The sequence below is a fragment of the Cervus canadensis genome, chromosome 6 (assembly GCF_019320065.1).
Source record: "Cervus canadensis isolate Bull #8, Minnesota chromosome 6, ASM1932006v1, whole genome shotgun sequence".
NCBI lineage: Eukaryota > Metazoa > Chordata > Mammalia > Artiodactyla > Cervidae > Cervus > Cervus canadensis.
In genome coordinates this window covers 6,195,068-6,212,692 of record NC_057391.1, presented here as the reverse complement: position 1 = coordinate 6,212,692, position 17,625 = coordinate 6,195,068, and the positions used below count along the sequence as shown (strand labels likewise).

Sequence of the window (17,625 nt, the reverse complement as noted above, 5' to 3'; positions counted from 1 at the left end):
TACACAGGACTGCACAGAACACTTTTGTAGCATTGGAATTTTGTTTTGAATCTGTTATTAATGTCTCCTCAAGTAATTTAAGATGAGAGAATATATCTAAATTTCTAAGTGAAATGAGGTATTTCAGGCCCAGTGAGGAAAGAAAGTACCTTATACTGTCCTTTCTCTTCCAGCCTTTCCCGGGTGATAAGGTTTTGCATTGTTGCCTCCGTAAACCTCGTCTCTCACCAGATTCCCCCTCGTGGTGTCACCTCCAGCCATGCTGCCTTCTTTCACTGCCTTATCTAGGCTTGTTCTCTCCTGCCACAGATCTTTACATGCTCTTCTCTTGCTCTCTGGAATGTTCTCACTTTATTCCATTTTATCCTTCATCTAAGTAGTACCAATAGAGGTACTACTACTGTGGAAGGCTTCTTTGGTTTCCTTGACTAGGTTACTTCTTTATTATAGGCTTTCTTGACATAGTGTACCTTTCTTATTTGTAGTTGCAGTTGAGGTTTTAAAGTTCTTTCTTTTTTTTTTTTTTTTTCATTTATTTTTATTAGTTGGAGGCTAATTACTTTACATTATTGTAGTGGTTTTTGTCATACATTGACATGAATCAGCCATGGATTTACATGTATTCCCCATCCCGATCCCCCCTCCCAGTTTTACAGTTCTTATGATTGGGTTAATGTGAGCTCTGCAGTTACGGACTGTGCCTGTTCTTCCTCATCACTGTATCCTGCGTGCCTTGACTAGTACTTGGTAAATCAGAGGTACTTATAACCATTTTATCTGTCAGTTGGTTACATGGATGGATAGATAAGTGAATGCTTTAGATCGTGTTTGTCTAATAGAAATACAATGTGAGTCCCAAGTGCAAGCCACACATGCTATGTGCTAAGTCACTCAGTTGTGTCGGACTCTTTGAGACCCCATGGACTGTAGCCCATCAGGCTCCTCTGTCCATGGGGATTTTCCAGGCGAGAATACTGGAGTGGGTTGCCATGCCCTCCTCCAGGGGGTCTTCCCGACGCGAGGATCGAACCATGTGTCTCATGTCTCCCGCGTTGGCAGGCAGGTCCTTTACCACTACTGCCGCCTGGCAAGTCACATATATGGAACTAAAAGTTTTCTAGGTACAAAGGATTAATTTATTATATTTTATTTAACTTTATATATCCAAAATATTATCCTGATTTATAGGCATGAAATAGTATTACTAAGATGTTTTATGCCAAGTCTTCAGAGTGTATTGATATTTTATACTTGTAGCACATCTCGGTTCAAATCAGTCACACCTGGCTAGTGACTACTGTATTGGACAGCACTCACGTCAAAGCATATTAAAAATGAAAAAATTGAGGCTGCCTGGATCATGATCAGCCCTTTATTTGAGGATAGAAATTGAAACCATTTTGTTTATTCAGAAATTCTCAGAATTCAGGTAAAAATAAGAGACAAACTACCCAGAGGGTATATCAAGTCAATATGTTAAAAGAAAAAAGTTGAATAATGAATACTTATAATTTTCTTTTCCTGTATATTTTTCTGAAGATTTGCAAATTAGGTTTACAAATAAAACAAAAAATTGGGGGGAAGATAATTTGTAGCTAGGGGCCTTGAAGTTAATCAAAGTGACCTTGTCTGGGAATCTGTTCTCACATCTGCTCTCTTAAATTTAAAACACGTATTTGTTAAGAAAGTTTTGTTTTTTAAGCATTGTTTATTATAGGGTGATCTGGGAAGGTTTCCCTGGCAAAGAATTACTGGTATTTTAATGAGTTTGATGCCACTAAATTTACAATAAGCCATTATTTTATATGCCACATTGCCAGTTTTAGTTGATATCAAATTGTAAGATTTGTCCTTATTTTAGAGATAAAGGGGGTAGTTTTTATAATAAGTGAAATGGGGTATTTGAAAAGAAATTTCAAAGAGGGAAAGTAGTAAGGGGAAAGGTGACCAGGAAAGGAGCAGCAGTTGTAAAGACCCTCCTGGACCACTTGAAGCAATTGTAAGGAGGCCTGTATGGCTGGAGTGGGGTAGACAAAGAAGGCAGGAGGTTGTGGGACCTGACCATGTGGAGTCTGACTGTGAGTCGTTTTAAAAGAACTTTGGCTTTCATGCCAAGTGAGCTGGGAAGTTATTGGAGGCTTGGGCAGAGGAGTGATTTGATCCTTGTAACAGGATCACTTTGGCTGCTGTGTTAAGAATAAATTGTCGGAGGCGGGAACAGGAGCAGGAAAATAAAATCAGGCAGCTGTAGGAGGCTTTTTGCAAGTAATGCAGATGGGAAACAATGGTGGCTTGGACCAGAGTTGTGTTGGTGAAGATTATGAGAAATGATTGGATTCCAGATTATTCTGAAGGTAGAGCTGATAAAATTTGCAGATTTGTTGATGGATTCCTTGTGAGGTGTGAGGAACATGAGGAGTCAGATGATTTCAGGTCTAAACAACCCATAGTTACCATTTACAGAAATGTGGAAGGAAGCCTGCAAGAGAAGTTTGGGAGGTAAATCAGCTAATCGGTTCTGGATATGTTGAGATGCCTCTTAAGTGTTCAAGAGAAGATGGAGGAGGCAATTAACTCAAAGTCAACATGTCAAGGAAGAGGCTGTTTGGAGTTACAAGTTGTGCATGTTTGTGTGTGCATGAATCACATTGTGTGTATGTGTATAAACTTATCTTTTGGTCCTCACGTCATTGATTCCTTCAGAATTCTCCCCACTCACCACCCCCCACCCCGCCCCTGGTGTGTTTAGTCTGATATTTTTTTTTTTTTTACTTTTATTTGCATTTATTTTCTGCGGCATTTATTCCTGGGCCATAAGTTTTTGTTTCTTCAGTTTCTTCTGGGATATCTTTTTCTCCTGTGCAACCTCCTCCTCTGGTTTAGGAACAGTCTGTTCTTTTTCAGTAAGGATCATCTCAGTGTGGCAGGGAGAGCTCATGTAGGGGTTGATCCGACCGTGAGCTCTGTAAGTCCTGCACTGCATCTTGGGGGCTTTGTTCACTTGGATGTGCTCAATGACCAGAGAATCAACATCTAAGCCCTTAAGCTCAGCATTACTCTCTGCATTTTTGAGCATGTGTAGTAAAAATTCAGCACTCGTTTTGGACCACCGACCCTGCGTCCAGCCCCACTGTTTGGCCTGTGCACACCTGCCAACTCCACCGCTGTAATGACGGAATGGCCCACTTTGCTTCTTTAAAGTGACATCCTTCAGGTACTTGGTGGCTTTTCAGATATGCATACCCTTTATGGCCTGCGCAGTTTCATGAGTGTTTTTAAAGTGAACACGAAGATTTGAACCTCTTGATTTGCATGATTTTGTGGGGTTTTCTGGGTTGAGTGAATAGCGCACCATTTTTAGGGGTCAGCTCAGGCCTCTTACCGGAAAAGCTGGTCTTTGATTTTAATGTTAGAAGTTTTCTCAAATGTTTGATGACATTGGCTCCCCTTGACAATGAGATACAAGGACAGATTGAGCAACCGACTCTCACAGGGAACTGTTGACAGTAAAGAAAGCATAGAGTTGATTACTGATATCTTTTAATGTATCATTTTTAACTTTTTATTTTAAAATAACTTCATCCAGAAAAGCTGTCAGAGTAATGCAGATAACTCCCAAGAACACCTGGATTCACCAGCATTTTTACTCTTGGTCTTAGCCAAAAGGCCAGTAAGCGATCAGCAGCATTTAACATTATCTCTTCTCACCACTCTTCCCCTCTACACACACACACACTTTTTCCTCGGTCATTTGAGAACACAGCATGCACCATGCACACTTCAGTGTGTGATTTCTAAAGGTACTCTCTTACCAAGTGTGTAACTTGGCTGTCAAAAATACAAGAGGTTTCATGTAATTCCTTTTTCTAATCTACAGTCTGCATTTATCACTTATTCCAGCCGTTTCCTTTATAGTGTATTTTTTCCTTCCAGTCAGAATCCAGTTTTAGAGTATATATTGCATTTAATTTTCATCTCTCTTGGTTTCTTTTAATCTAGAGCAGTTCCTTAGCCATTCTTTGCCTGGCATAACATTCATGTTTTTAAAAAATATAATGGACTAGTTATTTCAGAGGATGTTATTCTTTCAGAGTTTGTTTTACAGTTTTTCATGATTAGATTCAGGTTGTTCATCCTTGGTAAAATAACTACTAAAATGATATGATATCCTTTTCAGGATACCACATCAGAGGCACATGTTTCTATCTGCATCTCATATGATGTTAATTTCAATCATCCAGTCAAGGAATTGTCCAGTTTTCCTGCTTGTAGTGACTGTTCTTTTCCTTGAAATTAAAATGTTAGCTCTCTGGGAAGACATATAAGACCATGTATAAAAATCCCATTCTTCATCAGACTTTTTCCCCTTTTTGATTTAGTAACCTTCTGTGATGCCTGCCTCACCCAGTGATTTCTGTAATGATTGCAAAATGGAGATTTTCCAGTTCTGTAAACCCTTTTCACACTTACGTCAGCATTCTTCTTTTTTGTTCTTTAAAAATCCTCTATTTTTGTTCCATTTGTTAACAGAATGGACTCATATATTCCTGAATTATTCGGTGAACTATAATCTACTACTGTACTTACCTATTTTGATGATCTAATTGCACTTGATTTGATTAACTGAAGTCCTTTAGAGCTGTTTCTTTGGTCCTTTTGACATTCTTCCCTCAGGACCACCTCTCTCCACCTCTAAAAAGTACCCCCTTACTTTTAGGCTTAAGATTTTCCAAGTTCGTTGTGTACCTCACCTCTTCTAGCCCGGGAATTACCCATATCCGTAGCAGCCTTGATTGCTTTCATTTCAGGTCAGCCGCTCAGTCGTGTCCGACTCTTTGCGACCCCATGGACTGCAGCATGCCAGGCCTGTCCATCACCAACTCCAGGAGTTTACTCAGACTCATGTCCATTGAGTCAGTGATGCCATCCAACCATCTCATCCTCTGTCATCCCCTTCTCCTCCCGCCTTCAATCTTTCCCAGCATCACGGTCGTTTCAAATGAGTCAATTCTTCACATGAGGTGGCCAAAGTATTGGAGTTTTATCATCAGTCCTTCCAGTGAATATTCAGGACTGAGTTTCTTTAGGATGGACTGATTGGATCTCCTTGCAGTCCAGGAGTCTTCTCCAACACCACAGTTCAAAAGCATCAATTCTTTGGCACTCACCTTTCTTTAATCCAACACTCACATCCATACATGACTACTAGAAAAACCATAGCTTTGACTAGATGAACCTTTATTGGCAAAGTAATGTCTCTGCTTTTTTAATAAGCTGCCTAGATTGATCATAACTTTTCTTCCAAGGAGCAAGCGTCTTTTAATTCCATGGCTGCATTCACCATCTGCAGTGATTTTGGAGACCCCCAAAATAAAGTCTGTCACTGTTTCCACTGTTTCTCCATCTATTTGCCATGAAGTGATGGGACCAGATGCCATGATCTTAGTTTTCTGAATGCTGAGTTTTAAGCCAACTTTTTCACTGTCCTTTTTCACCTTCATCAAGAGGCTCTTTAGTTCTTCGCTTTCTGCCATAAGGATGGTGTCAGCTGCATATCTGAGGGGATTGATATTTCTCTTGGCAATCTTGAAGCTTGTGCTTCTTCCAGCCCAGCGTTTCTCATGATGTACTCTGCATAGAAGTTACAGGGTGACAATATACAGCCTTGACGTACTCCTTACTTGCTTTGGGTAGGTGGAATCTTGTGGTAGGAGTAGAATATTACTACTCACTATAGACTTTGTCTTCCTCTTTTAAATATCTCACCCTTTCTTCAGCCTTGCTTGATAGCCATTAGTTTAGGGGTTCCTTTAGTTCAAGATACCCAAATAGAAAACCTCTAATCTTCTGCTGGAGTGGTAGTTTGGCTATTTTTAGAGATGTTGTCTAGGCAGACTAATTGTTTCTTTTAATCAACGTGTTTGTAGGTTCAAATTACTGATTCTCATTCTTTTATTCTTTCTGTGGTTCTGTGGCACAAATAAGCATGCTGCTTAGCCTGTCCCCCACCCCCCACCCCTTATCAGTCAGTGAGTCTGGCTCGGGGAATTCTGAATGAATATGAAAACTGGAGCTGACCGCCCTTGCCAGGGTTGACAGTCTCTGCTGGACAGATTCTAATGGGAGCAGCAGGCAGGCAAAAGCACGAGGTTCTCTACCTTCTTCCTTGCTATCCAGGGCTGCTGGAGAATGAGGGAATCCCACAAAAGAGAAGCCAAAGAAGGGGAGCTCAAAATTGTGTCTATAAACTCTCCCCAAATCTCTGGCTGACTGACTCCTAAGCCATGCATGCATGAGGCAGATGGGAGGTAGTCTGGGGTGTTACCTGAGTCACTGCTGCTGTGGCAGAGACTTGGGGATGGTAAAACTCCTTTAAGAAAACGGCCATCTTTTTAGCTATAAGAACCTTCTAGAAGGGACCCAGTTAATGAAGAATCCAGGGAGAAAAAGAGCCAGAGAAGAAGAACCCCAAATTCTGAGTTTAACCCTCTGCGCAGATTTGTACCTGATCTTCAGCAGTGTATGTGCAGGCCAGACCAGAACCTTCTGAGCTAAGGTCCTAGATGCTGCCCATTAAACACACAAAAGAATTGGCCTGCAAAAATTTTTGCCCATTGAAACAAGAATAGTATTTTTCAGAATAATACAATAGAATCCAGGGTTCACAACCTAACATTCGCAATGTCCAAGATAAACTCACTCAACATACAAAGAGCCAGGAAATTGAAACACATTCTCAAGGGCAAAGACATGAATAAGTGCGAAGTTAAAGACATCGGAATTATGTGACAGAGGTTTTAAAGTAAAATTATTTTTATAATAATTTGAGGTAAATTATAATTTTTGATTTTTTGAGGTAAAAGAAAATACGATTATAATGAATAAATGGTAGTTTTCAGAAGAGACAAAGAATACATATAAAAGAACCAGTAGGACTGAAAGGAATGACATCTGAAATGAAAACCATTCACTTCATAGGATTTGTAGCAGATGAAGATGACAGAAAATCAAGATTTTGAATTTAGAGCAAAAGAAGTTATTCTTAATAACAGATTTTTTAGGATTTTGTGTTTGTTTTTATTTTATTTATTTATTTTTTTTTTGTGTTTGTTTTTAAATGAACAGAATGTCAGGGATCTCTGAGGCAATTTCTAATTAAATGACCTTTAGAAGTCTCAGGAGAGGGAGGAGGATTAAAAAAATGAAGAAATTATAGTAAAATCTTAGCAAATTTGGTGAAAAATATAAATTTACAGAGTCACAAAACTTAACAGACACGTAATAGGATAATCATAGTAATCATAGTCAAACTGTAAAAACCAAAGGTAAAAAAATGCTGCAAGTAGCCATGGAAAAATACCATACATATTGGGGGACAGTGATTCAAGTTACCATACACTTCTCATTAGAAACCATAGAGGGTCAAAGATATACTGTAGTGAAAGAAAAAACTTTCCATTCAGAACTCTGTATTCAATGAAAATTATCCTTCAAAAATGAAATGAAATAAAGATGTTTTCAGACGAAGGAAAATTAAGAGAAATTGTTGTGGGTGGGCCTGCCGTAGCAAGAAATGCTAAAGGAAGTTTTTCTTGCTGAAGGGAAATATACCAGAGGCAAAGTCAGACCTTCAGGAGCTAATGAAGAGCATAGGGGAAATAAATACATGGGTAAATAGTAAGGTTACATTTCCTGGAGGAGGGCGTGGCAGCCCACTCCGGTACTCTTGCCTGGAGCGTCCCCACGGACAGGGGAGCCTAGTGGGTTGCAGTCCCCGGGGGTGCAGAGTCGGGCACGGCTGAGCGATTAAGCTCAGCACAGGGTTATGTTTTCCCTTCTCTCTGCTTTTAGGATACTAAAAATGTAAATAAACCAATGTCTCAAACACTGAGTCTTTAAATTCCTCCCAAACCAAGAAAGCACACCCGTATGATTTCACCACCATATTCTTGCATACATTCAATGAAATAATCCCAGTCTTACACAGACTCTTTACAACACACATTATGTGGGCAGTATAATCATGACACCTAGGCCTGTCAGACAAATTGCAAGAATATAAAATTACAGGTTGGTATCTCTGGTAGACATAAACACTGTATTCCTTTGCAAAATATTAGCAAATCAAGTCCAATAGTATATAAAAAGGACTAAGTGTTGTTTATCCCAGAAATGCAAGGTTAATATAATTTTACTAAACCAGTCATTTTAATTCACTGTATTTACAAATGAAAGAGAAAAATTTGTAACAATTTCAGTAAAGGCAGACAAGTAAAAAAGAGAGAAGTGTTTGACAAAATTCAATACTCTTTAGTATTGAAAATAAAAATTCTTAGAGAACTAGAAATAACATCAACCTAATGAAAGACATCCACAAAAACACACAGCTGACACCATGCTTAATGGTGAAATACTATTGCCTTTCCCCTAAGATTAGGTATAGGGCAAAGATATCTGCCCTTACCACTTCTGTTTAACATTGTTCTGGACATCCTGGTCGTTTCAGTGAGGCAAGAAAAAAATATATAAAAAGATATTAATATCAGAGAGGCTGAAGTAAAGCTGTTTGCAGATGACATTGTCTTCTGAAAGTGAAAGTGAATCCGCTCAGTCGTGTCTGACTCTTTGCTACCCCATGAACTATACAGTCTTTGGAATTCTCCAGGTCAGAGTACTAAAGTGGGTAGCCTTTCCCTTCTCCAGGGGATCATCTCAACCCGGGGATCAAATCTAGGTTTCCCTCATTGCAGGCAGATTCTTTACCAGCTGAGCCACAAGGGAAGCCCAAGAATACTGGAATGGGTAGCCTATCCCTTCTCCAGGGCATCTTCCTGACCTGGGAGTCGAACCGGAGTCTCCTGCATTGCAGGTGGATTCTTTACCAACTGAGCTATCAAGGAAGTCCGACGTTGTTCTTTAAATTCCTTCAAATTATTAGGAAACAGTTTTGAGAACTACTAAGTGAATTTTGCAAGATTGTAGAATATAAGCGAAACTCACTTAGTCATGTCCGACTCATTGTGACCCTGTGGACTATACAGTCCATGGAATTCTCCAGGCCAGAATACTGGAGTGGGTAGCCTTTCCCTTCTCCAGGAGATCTTCCCAACCCAGGGATCGAACCCAGGTCTCCTGCATTGCAGGCAGGTTCTTTACCAGCTGAGCCACAAGGGAACCCCGTAGATAAGGTTAATATACAATTACAAAATGTATTATCATATTCACTAAGCAAACTGACTTTTTAAAAATATTTATTTGGCTGTGCTGCATCTTGGTTATGGCATGTAGGATCTTTGATTTTCATTGTGGCAGGCAAGATCTTTCATTGGTGGTGTGCAAACTCTTGATAAGCACTAACTGAATTCTTAAAACAATTCCAACACAGTAACATAAAAAAATTACTTCAGGAATCAGTCTAACATTGTATACCATACTTTGGACACTGTTACCAGCAAACTGTGTGAGATTGTCAAAATAAAGAAGACCTAAATGGAGAGATATTATGTCCATAGATTGGAAGACTCAGCATTGTTAAAGTATCATATCTTACCATATTAATCTATAGAAAATCTAAGCTTTTAATGCCCTTTGTACTATAATTTATCTGGAAGCATAAATTATTTGTAATGCAAACTACCTAGACTAACCAAAGCAGGTTTTTAAAAGAAGAGTTTAGTTTGAGGAGGTAACACTACATGATTTCCAGATTTACTGTTAAGCAACAATAATTAAAATACTGTTATTGGAGTAAGAATAGACACTCAGATCAGTGGAACAGAGCAGAGAGCCTATAAGCAAATCAAGCAAGGATGTGGAGTGACTAGATTTGATAGACTGCGGGTAAGAACGTAAAATGACTGCAGCTATTTTTGTCAGTTCTTTAAAGTTAACTGTTGACCTATTTTATGAGTCAGTCAGCCCATTCCTAAGTCAAAAGAAGTAAAAATTTGTATCCTTACAAGACATCAACTTTTGTCCAACCGCAGGTATGAATAAGTAAAATATGTTATATCCATCATTATTAAACTCTTCTCAGCAATAAGAAGAATAAGTTATCAATAAGACACAGCAGTATTTGTAAATCTCAAGATACTTATACTAAGTAAAAACAGTATTTACTATCTGATTACTTTTATATAAATTTAGAAAAAGTGAACACTAATATACAGTGAAAGGAAGAAGATCCTTGGTTTCTGGAAGCTGGTGACAGAGGAATAGATGTTCTGCAGACAGGATAAGTCCTTTGGGGGTTACAGAAATGAAAACATTTCTGTCTTGATATGGTATTGATTTCATGGGTTATATGCAAGTGAAAATGCCATTGAATTGTACACTTTAGGAAGGGGGGATTGGATGGGGAACACATGTAAATCCATGGCTGATTCATGTCAATGTATGGCAAAAACCACTACAATATTGTAAAGTAATTAACCTCCAACTAATACAAATAAATGGAAAAAAAAAAGAAAAAAAGAAAGTTGGGTCAGTTTGCACCCCTAAAAAAAAAAGAATTGTACACTTTGAATGGATAAATAGTCTATTATATATTAATTATATGTCAATAAACTTTATTAAAATTTGGTTGGCTTTCTTTGAATTTCTAGGGAAATCTTCCTATACTTTCTCCACTGAGTTTAACTTTTTTAGTTTATCTTTTCATTCTACTTTTCCTTGCACTAGAGAAATTCCTTCTAAATCATCCTGTCATACTGTTCTGATCTAGACTTTTGCATCTTCTGCATAACTGCTGTGGGCATTTTCCTTAATGTCTTGCTGGGAAGGCCCTTTGCTGCTGCTTTTCTTGGATCTCCATTGCTTCTTACTTCTCTTGGTTACTTCTTCATTTTGGTGAAGTGTATCTTCTGGTTCTGAAAGGTAATTTTTCTATATCTTTGTGGTTTAGAACTTTCATACTGATTAAGTGCCCAGTTATGAAACCCTTAAGTATTATTATTATCTGCCTTTTCTCTCGGATTACTTAGTTTTCCTGTAGATGAATCTTCCTTACAGGAAGAAGGAGATAGAAGGAACAAGTATGGGTACAAGCCTTTTGGGAATCAAGTAAGGGAAAGAATCTTTTAATATGAACACTTTCCCTTATCTGTTTTTTTTACCTTTCTTCCTTTATAGGAATGTCCCTTCTTCCTACCCCTGTCTGGTACCAGCTCTCTGAGAGGTGGGGCCTCTAATGTTACTGCACAGTGGGATAGGAAAATGAGGTTCCAGGGGTCTAGTTCCACTTTTTAGTGACTCTTGATTAGTTTTGTTTTCCGCATTTCCCACGCCTTCACCTGTAGTGTCACTTGATGCCTCCAAAACAAATTGGCTCTTTTTGTCCTTTCCCGTGTATGTGTTTGCTTTTCGGCATATTCAGGCCTATTAGTGTCAGTTGTCACATTCCAGCTTTAAATTTTGTTAGCAACTGTTTCCGTTCTTTTTGTTTGTGGATTTATGCCTCTTCCTATAAGGGTATTTTGATAGATAATGGATCTGTGGTGTGTGTTAAAGCCTTAATTCTCACTGTGATGGCAGTTTGGAAGTGGGGCCTTTGGGAGGAATTCGGGTTTCTTTGAGGCCATGTAAGTAGAGGCCCCATGGTGACACAGCCTTAGGAGGGGACGAGGAAACCCGAGGGCTCTCGTCCTCCACATGAGCACATACCTAGACGGCAGCCATCTGCAAACCAGGAGGAGGGCCCTTGCTGAGCGGCCTCCCGCGCTCACACCCTGATCTTGGACTCCCAGCCTCCAGAACTGTGAGAAATTTCTGTTGTTAAAGCTACCTCGGGGGCTCCCAGGGCTCAGAGGTAAAGAATCTGCCTGCCAGTGCAGGAGACATGGGTTCCATCCCTGGGTTGGGAAGATGCCCTGGAGGAGGAAATGGCAACCCTGTCCAGTGTTCCTGCCTGAAGAATCCCATGGACAGAGGAACTTGGCGGGCTGCAGTCCATCAGGTCGCAGAGCCGAACACGACTCGGTGACTGAGCGTGCATCACACCCCACGTAGGTAGATTGTGAAACTTCACTAATAAAACAATCAAAAAGCTACCCAGGGTATGCTGGTTTTTTTGTTACCACAGCCCTAAGGACAATTGACAGACCAAGAGTAGACATAAATGCCGTTTCGCCTTTTGATGTATCTGTTGTTGTTGACAGTGAATGTTGACGTGACAAAGGATGAGGCCCATCTACCTTTTCCTTCAGGCTGTGGGCTTTCTTCCCTAGCACGTGTGTTCTCATTCTCAGTGGGCCCCTATACTTGGTCCTTGGGAAAGCGAAATAATCTTAGGTACTTACAGTATGTAACGTGGCCTCCAAGGGAAGTCAACTGGACAGACTCTTAGTTCTCACTATTTGATTTCTCTCACTAAGGAGAATTTTTTTTTTCTTGGAGTAGGGGCGATAATGCAAAAAGCTTGAGAAATATTGTTTCTTTTTTCTTAAATTAATTTCACAGAATAAGCCTTCAGATTGAGTTTATTTCCTGTGACCATTTTTCCCGGGTAAAATATGTCTTTCGGATCTGTAAGTTTTATTTAAATATAGCATCGGGACTTCCCTGGCAGTTCAGGAGTTAAGACTCTGTGCTGCCAATGCAGGGGATGCAGGTTTGGTCCCTGGTCAGAAAACTAAGATCCCTAGGGCCAGAGATCCCACATGCCTGCCTGCTATGGGGCCAAAAGATTAAAAAAAGGAAAAGATAGTATCTTTGAATTTTTTGTTACATTTGTTGCATTTTCCTCTTTCAAAACACCAGTTAAATCATTTGCTTGACCTCCTTTGTTCACTCATTATATTTCTTTCACTTTGTATTTTTCTCAAGTCTGTTTGGGAAAACAGACTTATTGGCTTTTTATTGCTGCTTCTGATGTGGTTTCAACTCATTTCTTTTTTCTCAGCCCTGTTAGCTTACTTTTCATTGCTTGCTGCTTTATCTCTTCTTTAGATTTTTTAGTCATTTTTCTCTAAAGATAGCTCATGTCATCTCTTACATCTACCATCTCTTGTATTTTTTCATGTAATTTTGTTCTTTATCCCTTATTGGTTTTCTTCTAATCACCTGTCAGGGCTACGACCAGGATAAGACCAACGAGGGACTAACTTCAGTCATAAAATTTAAGATAGCATCGAAAAACTCAGTAATTGAGATAAATAGTATTTTGATGTTTTTTTTTTTTTTTTAGAATAATCCATGATGAATAAAATATCCACAGTGAAATTCAAAGTAAAGATTAGTTCTCTTTGAATTAAAGTCTAACTATCTACAGTGGTTCCCCCCACCGCATCAGCAGTTTTGATTTCTGTAATTTTAGTTACCTTTAAGATCTGAAAGTATTAAATGGAAAGTTCCAGAAATAAACAGTTGATAAATTTTAAATGGCACATTGTTTTGAGCAGCATAATGAGATCTCATGCAGGCTGCTCTGTCCCTGGTGGGTCACGGCTTCTTCCTTGGTCCATATCCACGCTGTGTATACTGCCTGCTCCTTAATGCCTGTATAGGAGAAAACATAGGGCGGTTGACCCTTGAACAACACAGGCTTGACCCCACACGGCCACTTATACCCAGAATGTTTCAGTAGTGTATAATACCTACAGTACAACCCAGTCCAGGAGTGGTTGAGTTCGAGGATGGTGAGCCCCAGATGCAGAGGAATGACTGAGACACTCAGGCTTTCTACATCCCCAGACCCCTAATCCTGCTGTCATTCACAGGTCAGTTCTCTCTGTAGGATTTGGTACTGTCTACAGTTGCAGGCATCCACTGGGGTCTTGGGATATATTTCTCTTAGATAAAGGGAGACTGTTGTTACTATGTGTTTGGGTGTGTGTGTGTTGAGACATGGTGTGAACTTTTTGTCTAGACTTTGATTTACCCTCCTGAACACATCTCTTAACAAATCTGTCGTTTCTTTAGCCTTGTAGATTTGGCTTCCCGCACATCTTGACTTTTTAGGGATTGAAAACTTGTGTGTCATTTACATCCTACCACCTGGAAATCAGCAGCTCCCCCTTCTGTGCCACCTGTCCCTCAGACTGTTGATGGTAGAAACGGCTACTCTGTGTACACTTTCTGTCAGCTCCATCTCTTTGAACAGATACTGAGATACTGCATCTCATGTAAATGTGACATTCAAGTGAAGTTTTCAAATTCTTTAATTCTAGATTTGCAGACTATCATTTTATTCCATTCCTGTGTATAACGTTTTTATCTATTAAAAGCTTAAAGTTCTCCATATATTGAAACTTTGAAACATAGGGAGAAGAAAGCATAATTGATATATTTAACAGATTTAGTAATTTGGCAAAGTTTACTTACGTTGATTTTAGTCACTCACACCCAGAGAAAGCTTAATGGCAAGTTTCTGTTTCTAGGAATATTTAAAATGTGGCATAGGACTCAGGAAGATTATAAGGAAATTTTGAAGATATGAAAGTGGAAAAAGAATTTGCTGGGGAAACTAGTAAATTTTGAACAATAGGTGACCCTCCATATCCACTAGCTCAGCGTCTTCAGATAAGGAGATCTGGTTGTTCTGAGCAGTTTTATGTGTGGGGCTTAGGCATCTGAAATTTTGGTGTCCAAAGGGAGTCCTTGAAACAATTCCCAGCAAAAAATAAGCAATGACTGTATATATATATATTACCTTTTTATTTTCTAAAGCTTTAATGAAAATATTGAACACAATATAAAATATAAGTCCTTTTTAAGAATAGTCACTAGAAATATAATAATGATTATATCTCAAAGTAAAAGTTTAAAAACCTCTGGGCCATTTAGAACAGTAGACTGACCTGATAAATTATTTACTTAGTTCTTCAGATAGTACATATGTTTTCCTTCCTCCAAGAAGCTTTTCTTAATGACTGGACTTCACTGTTAAGATTTATGAGTACTTAGCTTTCAGTTCAATTCATAGTCATATTTTTGGGTATTAAATGTTGTCTTCTGTGTATTTCTATATTCATAGTTACTGAAGCAAGGCATGCATTGTCTTGTTCCTTCCCGCTGCTTCTCTCCATCATGTGCTGCCTCCCACTGTAGTCCTCACTATGATGCCCAGCACATAGTGATTCAGAGTGTTAACTTTTATCTTTTAGCCAATCAGAACCATGAATTAGTTGTCTTAATATTAAAAGAGAAATTGCTTCATAGGCCAAAGAACATTGTGGAATTGGCTTATATTGTTTTTGTTGAATAAACTGATGAGATAAATATTGATACCATTAAAGCTGGGAGATAATAAACACAATATGTAGATTACATTCAGCTAGTAAGTTTATTACTATATAGACCAGAGAGGATTCTCTTTCCTCTAAGGCTAAGCTAGTTCAAAGAAGAGGACATTGTACTTTATCCAGTAGAAGAAGAGGTTGTATTTGTGATGTGATCCTGTCATATTTGAACTCATTCATTGAGAGAAAACCAAGTAAATAAAATTTTTATTTTATATATTGTTTTGAAGAATGTGAAACACTGAACCAGATATTTTACATTTGCACTACTTGCTTACATTTTGGTGAAGGTGGTTTCCTCTGTCTAACATAAGTCTGATGTAATCATTTTACTTTTGCTTTTCATTAGAGACTCTCCTGGCTATTAAAAGATGTAAAAAAGCCTAGACGTTAATTTGAGATATTTAGAAGGATGTTAATGTTATTTTTTTTATAGAATATAAAAGTATCTTGCTTATCAAATTTAATAATACTATTGATGATGAGAATTTACTTTTGAATAATGAAAGCAGAAAAATATCAGTAAATGTCTTTTGTAAAACTTACTTTTACCCTTATTAAAATTGTGCTTTCAGTGATATTCCCACTAGTTTACACTGACTCAAAGCGTTTGATGGAAAATATTTTATCTCTTTTTTAAAAACATGTCTGTAGTTCTTGTGTCAGTTCATTTGTAGGAATAGTGAATGAGCATAGTTTTTGGTAATTATACCCATGTTGTGCTCTTTATCTGAAATATCTTCAAAAAGTTATTTGAGTACAGAAAGAATTAACAAGTCTCTCACCGGCCAGAATGGGTATGTTCATGTTTTTGCTGTAGGTTATAACACTTCTAAGAATATAATTAGCTTTGCTTTTCCTTTTCTCCCTTTTTCCCCCCGCAGCCTCATGATTTTGATGAATGCCGATTTGACATTAGTGTAAATGATAGCGTTTGGTATCTTCGTGCTCAAGACCCAGATCACAGACAGCAGTGGGTAGATGCCATTGAACAGCACAAGGTGGGTCTCGAGCGTGTGTCTATCTGAAGAGACTCGTGGTGACACCTTTACAAGAATGGTGATCTGTGCGTGTGCAGTGAATAGCTGAACATAACCTTTTGGGTTGTGAAAATCAAAGCAATACGGGTGTAAATTTTTGAAATGATTTTGTTTCTAACATTTGAATTATAGTAAGGGGTTGACATGATAAATATTTTTAATTGATGATTAAAGCAAAATAGGCCCTTTTGTATAAATTTGTTTTTATTTAGGGTTTGCTTCATAATGAATGCCTTTTATATGATCTGGGTAAAAGGATTCTTGAAATACCATCAGATTGTAAAATCCTAATGTTTGAAAGCTTCACTGTTATTTTTTGTAGTCATTTGTAACCATTTGGGTAAATCCTTAGTATAAACATTTGTAAATTGTTAAATTTTTTAAATATAAAGTTTTCTAATAAACTTTGAGAAAGTCTCTCTTAAATAAGTGTATAAGCCATAGTCTTGAAATTTAAAGCTAGTTTTTGACTTATGCTATGAATAATTGGTATATAGACTAAAGAAATATATTAATGAAAAAATCTCTATTATTGGCTAATTCAGTATCTCATGGTAAAACAAGGAATAAGGAAAGTTACATATTCACCATGCCATTCCTGATTGTGTCTTAAGAAAACTGAATTTGTTCATATACTTGTCTGTGCTTGTTCATTTGGGTTTCACAGAGTTGTAGTTGAAACACCTGTTTTGGTTATTTAACAGACACAAAACATGTACACACATACACACAACAAGAAAAACTAGTCAGGCCTGGGGTACTGCAGGCACTTTCTTCTTGATATTGATCATGCATTAGGCTTACTTCTTAATTGTAAGTTTTCCCAGCCTAAGGGAATCTGGCTATCATGCTTTCCTTTTGTCCTTGCTTTAACTTTAGAATTATATTAGCTTAAAGCATTTTGTGAATCTTAGTTTCCTTGATATTATTACCTCAGGAAACAGTGTAAAAATGGTAAACAGTTTCCTATTATTTAAAGGAAAGATGAGCCAGTAGACATGGAAGCAACCTAAATGTCTATCAATAGATGAATGGATAAAGATGTGGTACATACATACAGTGGAATGTTACACAACCAAAAAGGAATGAAATATTGCCATTTCCAGCAACATGAATGGACCTAGAGATTATCACACTAAGTGAAGAAAATCAGATAGAGGAAGACAAGTATTATGTGATATCACTTATATGTGAAATCTAAAAAGAAGATACAAATGAACTTAATTAGTAATACAAGAACAGAAACTCAGATTCACAGATGCAGGAAACAACTTGTGGCTCCTAAAGGGGAAACAGGAGGGGGAAGGATAAATCAGAGTATGGGATTAACAGATACACACCGCTATATA

General features: G+C 38.1%; 1 protein-coding gene across 3 annotated transcripts in view; it reads left to right on the top strand.

The window, feature by feature from the left end:
- The window catches only part of CERT1 (ceramide transporter 1), a 123,005-nt gene that overhangs the window by 25,811 nt on the left and 79,569 nt on the right, over positions 1-17,625 (top strand). For all 3 annotated transcript variants that reach the window (XM_043470694.1, XM_043470692.1, XM_043470693.1), the window contains one exon: positions 16,121-16,237. In XM_043470694.1, coding sequence (XP_043326629.1) covers positions 16,121-16,237 — 117 coding nt within the window. The remainder of the gene's footprint in view (positions 1-16,120; positions 16,238-17,625) is intronic.